The 6,860-nt window shown below is 31.7% G+C and overlaps 1 protein-coding gene across 2 annotated transcripts; it reads right to left on the reverse strand.

The window, feature by feature from the left end:
• Positions 1–296: 296 nt before the first annotated feature.
• On the reverse strand, positions 297–5,517 carry LOC106673801 (60S ribosomal protein L32). Of its 2 annotated transcripts, none has more exons than XM_014406082.2 (4): positions 5,414–5,517; positions 5,127–5,242; positions 578–730; positions 297–504 (listed from the first exon to the last, which is right to left on the reverse strand). In XM_014406082.2, the coding sequence occupies exons 2-4, from the start codon at positions 5,217–5,219 to the stop codon at positions 346–348; spliced, it is 405 nt and encodes a 134-aa protein (XP_014261568.1). In that variant the 5' UTR covers positions 5,220–5,242; positions 5,414–5,517; the 3' UTR covers positions 297–345. The 2 variants fall into 2 exon arrangements, with proteins under 2 accessions (XP_014261568.1, XP_014261569.1); XM_014406083.2 differs by lacking the exon at positions 5,414–5,517 and adding an exon at positions 5,307–5,410.
• Positions 5,518–6,860: the final 1,343 nt, after the last annotated feature.

Here is a 6,860-nt window from a genome sequence, read left to right on the forward strand (position 1 = left end):
AAATATTCACAGTTTCCTCACAAAATGAGTGGTTGTACAAACATCGTGTGTATAAATAGGCACGCTACTCGGTGAATGCCAAGACAAGCATCTAGAGACTTGGTAAATATTTGGCACCAATCGGCATTCGGTGAATACTGCATGTCTGGAGGCACCTTTAGCTAAGGTGAACCAAAAATTAGAATTTGCAGAAACGGAACTCCTTCAGAATGTTATATCAACTGTTTAATTTAAAAAATTCCATATCGATTCTTCTACCATCTTTCTTTATGTTGGATAGGCAAATATTAGAATAATTTATAATTAAAAAAATTTATTTTATAAAGGTTTTTTATTAACACAATCTTATTCGTTCTCCTCTGTCCTGAGGCGTGCGCTAGGATTGGTTACTCTAACCGAAAGTTGCTGGGCCCTGTCAACAATGGTTTTCCTCTTTTTAGAAGATACTCCGTGGGCAATTTCTGCGCAGAACTTCCTGTTTTGCATCATAAGCATCTCAAGTTCCTGTAATTATTTATTTTTTGTTTTAAAAAAGCTTTTATTTAACGTAACAACTTAAATAAAACAAAAAATTCACCTTAACATTGTGTACAAGGACTTTTCTGAAGCCTGTTGGGAGCATGTGTTTGGTCTTTTTGTTACTTCCGTAACCGATCGAGGGCATCAAGTACTGACCCTTGAACCTTCTCCTGACCCTGTTGTCAATACCCTTGGGTTTACGCCAGTTTCTCTGCAAAAAAGTTTTATTACTTACAACACCCAAAATAAAATTGTGGATTAAATTCAAATATATATTTTTATTGATACAAACAGTGATGATTTTTTTAAACTATTTGCAGGTCAGTTAACTTCTCTCAGACAAATGCCTCCATTTTTGGTCACGAATGATCAGACAATCAAAAAACTTGAATGAATGACCATACCATAATTTCATGGTATAGCTGACATCATTGAGAAGTGTATTCCCTTAAGGCCTTACTACCATATGTTAATATTAATTACATTACTAAATAATTTTAATTCAGCAATTAATACATATCCATTTGTTATATTTGTCATGAAGGATTAAATTTATTCACTTCTAAAATAGAAAAAAAAATATATTAGGTGGTAAAAAGGAAGAGGGAAAAAATGAAAAGACAATACAGGCACAAGTATTATACAAAATAAAGTTGGAAGTGGAATAGATATTACTTTTTTTATATATTAACTTAAACAAAGTAGTGATTTTTAATTTATTTTCAAGACACTATCTTCTCTCAGACAAATGCCTCCATATTTGGTCACAAATGATCAGACAATCAAAAAACTTGATTAAAAGACCGTACCATAATTGCATGGTATAGCTGACATCATTGAGAAGATTTTAAAACATCCATAGGTCAATAATACTAAACAAATTTGTATTTGTTGGCACAGACGTTAGCACAATCGTCATGACACAAACGATAATTTTCACTCTGATGACCAATTCAGTAAGCCAAGTGTTGACACCTTTTGAGGCATAAGTAACAAATGAACCGACTACACATTCTCCTCCAAACATTTGTTTTGTATTTAGGTTACAACTATTATATTAGATCCCTTCTCTCAGACAAATGCCTCCATATTTGGTCACAAATGATCAGACAATCAAAAAACTTGATTAAAAGACCGTACCATAATTGCATGGTATAGCTGACATCATTGAGAAGATTTTAAAACATCCATAGGTCATTAATACTAGACAAATTTGCATTCTTTGGCATTGACATTAGCATAATCGTCATGACACAAACTATAGTTTTCACTCTCTGATGACCAAATCACTAAGCCAAGGGTTGACACCTATCAAGGCATTAGTAACAAATGAACCGACTACACATTTTCCTCCAAACATTTGTTTTGTATTTAGGTTACAACTATTATATTAGAGCTCTTCTCTCAGACAAATGCCTCCATATTGGTCACAAATGATCAGTCAATCAAAAAACTTGATTAAAAGACCGTACCATAATTGCATGGTATAGCTGACATCATTGAGAAGATTACTAAAATTTACATTTACATCTGCATTGTTTTTCCAATCGACATGTTTTGTAATTTACCCCTCAGGCTTTGAAGATACCCTGAATAAAAGTTGAAACGTCGTAAAAAAAAATTGATTTTTTTTCTAAATGTACTTTATTCTTGACCACTTCTCACAACTTCAAAAAATTATTAAACAGGTCACTAAGAAACATACATTACTCTTAAAATAGAATTGATACACAATAATTATATTAAATTAAGTATTCTGTTTCTATCAATCATTATTTCTTTCTACTCTCTCACACTCCCTCCCTCCCTGCTACCTTCTTACTTGGGGTGGTTAGTGATAATCGTTTGATTACCACTGTTTTATTGACCTTTTTAAAGGATTTTTTCCAAATTTGATATGATTTCAGAATCATTAATTCAGCGCTCTTTGTTCAGATATAAAACTGATCCCAAAGGTCCTATTAGGCCATCAGATGTTTGGAAATGAAGGAAGGGTGAGTACAAAGGTTCCATTTTTGTAATGATGGTTCTACTCGCAGATTTGTTGTTTTCTACAATCCGGATTTCAAGCATTCAACGCTTATCATTATGTTGAAGGAGTTACATACAAGTCTCTCGACATGAATTGTAAGAGGGAACGAGGATCGGTAGCTTCTGCCAAGGACGTTCTAATAAGAAGCTGGTTTTTTGACGCCACTCGATTTTGAACGTGTTAAAAATGTGAATTACATGACAAAATATTATACTAATAAATACTGTAAGAAAATAATTTGAAATAAGTGATTCATCTGTACTTCAAATATTTTGAGGTACATGTTTAAAAATAGTTATAACAGAATAATAGAAAGAATAAATAACTATAAATAATATAACATTTTAATTTGTCTCCTATTTTTAACTTGTACCTAAAAAATACTTGACATACAAATTAATCACTAATTTAAAATTATTTTCTAATTCACGTTTTTCACACTTTCAAAATTGAGAGGCATTATTAAAACCAGATTTTCATTGGAACGTCGCAATGGCTCTTACAAATCATATCGAGAACTACTTCGACCTGAGAATTTAATGCTTGAAATCAGATCGTAAACCACAAATCTGAGAATAGAACTATCGTTATAAAGTGCACCATACAATAAACTTTGTAAATTTTGTTACAAAATTATTCCATTTTTACAATATGAAAACTGAGAAACTTTTAAGCAAATCTGATGTTGTTACGTTTTATATATTGTTTATGCTTATTTTATTTTAATAATGCAAATTTGAAGTTAATTTCAATTTTGTGGAAGTTCCATTTTTAAACTACTTATTTTTTGTACTGTTTGTTAATGGGAAATACTGTAATTCTATAGACCAAGTAAATTGTGTTTCTTTGTTCCTTTACATTCTGTCTGGAGAACTCCTATTAAGCGCTTTATGAGCACGAACCAGCAAATTATGGATAGATCAAGTTATATTATTATTTTTTTTAAGCATGACTAATTTGAGCAATATTGGATTAAGAAACTTTTTTTAAATAGCTGTTCTTGTTGCTGAGAAGAATAAAACAAGTATTAATTTGTTTTTTTCAAATGAGAGTCAAACTTTTTAACATTAAGAGTGCTGTGATTAGCCAAATGAACAATAGATAAATTCTAATTTAGCCTAAAACTACAACTTTAAATTTAAAGTATTATAAGGGTTAAACTACCTCTTTTGGAGGTGGTATACTTCTCTCAGACAAATGCCTCCATATTTGGTCACAAATGATCAGACAATCAAAAAACTTGAATGAAAGACCGTACCAAAATCTCATGGTATAGCTGACATCATGGAGAAGATTTATATTTAAAATAGACTTTGTAATATGGAAATATAATTTTTTTCAATTATTCAGGAAAGTTAGTTTTTCGTTGAATTTGAATAAATGTTTGTTTTTTTAGTACAACCCAACACCATTAGATATTAACATAAGCAATTTTTTTGCTCCTAACTACTAAAGGAATATTTTTATATAATCATTTTGTTGTGTTTATATGTGATGCAACAAAGTTCTCCACTGTCCAGATTTTCATCGAGTACAGTTGAAGACAAAACAACTGGACACTCATATTTTTATACCAAATTATATGTATTATTGTCATTGCATTAATTACAACACACTGATTTCAATACATACCAAACTAGCAAGATCAAAAATTCATTAGTTTTTGTTTAAAAAAAATTAATTTTAATGGTTTGGCAGAATGTTTATAGTTCATTGATAGAATAGCTCATAAAATTTAACTAAAATATATCACATGGTTTTGTTCATAAACTTTAACTAACAATTTATTACATGGTTTTGCTCAGAAAATTACCTAATTTTCGTCGAGTAGCGCCAGAACCAGACAGTCATATTTTTTGTAGTTTATTTCAAACTACGTATATGTAATTTTGTCATTATATTAATTACTATAGGCTTATTTTAATGTAAAACCAAATTAAACGAGATCAAAAATTTATGAGTTTTTATAAAAATTATTTAATTATGGTGCTTAGACAGAAAATTAATCAAAACACCGGAATAACTTATCACATTTAACTTACAATTTATAATGTGATTTTGCTCAAAAACGCAGTAAGAACAAGAGGAGTTGCGATTGTGATACTGATTTTTGGTATACGCTGTGTGTGGCGTGCACTTGATGGACAGATGTGCACACCCAACCAAAATGAGACAAGGGGTCACGTCACATAGCGTTTTCTCAGGTGTGCTCCCCGTTTTCTAGGTGACTTGCCTGGTGAATCGCAATGTAACCACATGCTAGTGTGGCCATTTTTGAATGTTCTACACTGTTCGTTTTCTTGGGTGACTCACCAAGTGACGCCTTGTCACCTCCGGTGTTGCCTTAGCCTTACTATATGACCATCAATTGTGGTTCGACATACAAAAACAAAAAAGCACCTAAGACAGTAAACACGTAAGCAGGAATTGCACATTGTTTTAATTCTAGGAAAAACTTTAACATGAAAGATCACCAAAACATCATCTGCAAGAAGGCAGCAGAGGGAACCGTGGAACGTGGAGCTAACATGGAGAATTTAAAGAAATTATAACAAAATCAAATCAAACATTTTACCCTGAGCTTGACATATCGGTCGCTCTGATGCCTGGTGAACTTCTTCGTCCTCTTCTTGACGATTTTCGGCCTGTAAACCGGTCTGATAGCCATGTTCCTCGCGGAGTTTCACTCACCTGAAAAATAGGTTATGGCCAGTTAGCTAAAAAGGTACTTCAGCGGGACCTGGTGTCAGGCAACCTGCGGACGGAATGCAGAATATGCGGATATCCGTCTGCAGTAAGCAGGATCGGAGGATGCAGACGGGATGGGGCGGATTAGACGAGATGAAAATTGTCTTTACTCACCCGACCGAGAGCGAAACACGTTGAAAAAGATGTAAACAGGGAAGGAGTGGGTCACAGTTCGACGGATCACTGCTTGCAGCGCCACATTGCTTTGCAGTTCGCCACGAACAAGTAGGCGCTGCACGCAACGTAACAATCATTGACGTCAATGATTTCCTACTTCTCCCTACAAAAAATCAAATTGCATACAAAATAATTTTATAATATATAAAAATGAAATGAAATGATTTTTGTTTGTAGTTTGAACGAACGTAAATAAGATAGTATAAATGCCAAATTCACATTTTTTTCTGCATTATTTAATTACGATTTTTTAATACAATATATACACACATATATTATATGGTGTCAATAAATACTGATCTAAACTATCAAGCTGAGCATCAAGACCCCTCTCCAACGTCATATCTACTTTTTAAATTTAATAGAACATATTAATATATTAATGTTTAGTGATAAATATGTTTAGTGATAAAACAAGACCAAATTGTTTTTTTCAATTAATTATTCTTTTTATATAAGGTTTTGGTTGAGATGAAAAATTTATTTAATTGAGATGATGATCCCACTTGTGACACTAATTTTTAATCTCAACCAAGACCTTATTACATAAGAAGAATAATTAATTTAATAGAACTTTTGCATTGAGTGTATAGTATTTTGTAAATTTATAATAAACTTTTTTTAAAAACTCAGTTTCTTGCATCGAAACTATAACATATATACATACAATACTCTACATACACATGCATTAATTTCGTGAAAATTATGGGTGGCTAAATTATAGGGAGGGTGGATAAATTAAATCTACCCTATCTTCCAATAGATACCCAAACTAGACCACCTCGGCATATTATTATTATTTATTTTATTTTTTTAATGAAAACACAATTAACACTTTGAAAAATCAAATTAGCAGTTCTCTTTTACAATAGCCGGAGATGAACTGAACAGAAACAAATTATTTCTTAATTCCTTAAAACAGACTCAGAGAAATTATTCAATTTTTAAGCCCAATCCAAAGAATTTAATCATCACAATTGCTGATGTTGGAATAATTCTAATACACCAGATACTTTCCGTGAAGTGTGAGATGAATTCCATAGTAGGATTTTACTTTGTATGCAGATCAGTGGTGCCCTTTTTGAAAATTTAATTTACTAGGAGGGAATTGAATTAGTAATGAATTTTAAGTTACTAGGTGGTAAATGAATGACGATTTAGGTAAATAAAATTTCAACTTTTATTTTTTAATTTTTTTTTCAAACCTTAATAACTCTAACACAACAAATTCTACAAGAAAAGTGCCCAAAGTAAATTCTTCAGTGCAGAGCCCTGAACCATCTTTTATAAATTAGTCCTAAGTAGTACTATTTTAAATGTTTAAAGTGTTAGGGTTATTAGAAACGCATACCCTAGCTAAACAGCTGTAGTTTTAATAAAAACC

The sequence above is a fragment of the Cimex lectularius genome, unplaced genomic scaffold (genome assembly GCF_000648675.2).
Source record: "Cimex lectularius strain Harlan isolate CLEC.00 unplaced genomic scaffold, Clec_2.1 scaffold15, whole genome shotgun sequence".
NCBI lineage: Eukaryota > Metazoa > Arthropoda > Insecta > Hemiptera > Cimicidae > Cimex > Cimex lectularius.

Bases quoted from the DNA above. Each gene is read 5' to 3' on its own strand.
- LOC106673801 (XM_014406082.2), bottom strand. From the start codon at position 5,219: ATGGCTATCAGACCGGTTTACAGGCCGAAAATCGTCAAGAAGAGGACG. The intron at 731-5,126 runs GTAAAATGTTTG...ACTTTTTTGCAG, and splicing joins ACCGATATGTCAAGCTCAGG to AGAAACTGGCGTAAACCCAA. The intron at 505-577 runs GTGAATTTTTTG...AAATAATTACAG, and splicing joins TCCTTGTACACAATGTTAAG to GAACTTGAGATGCTTATGAT.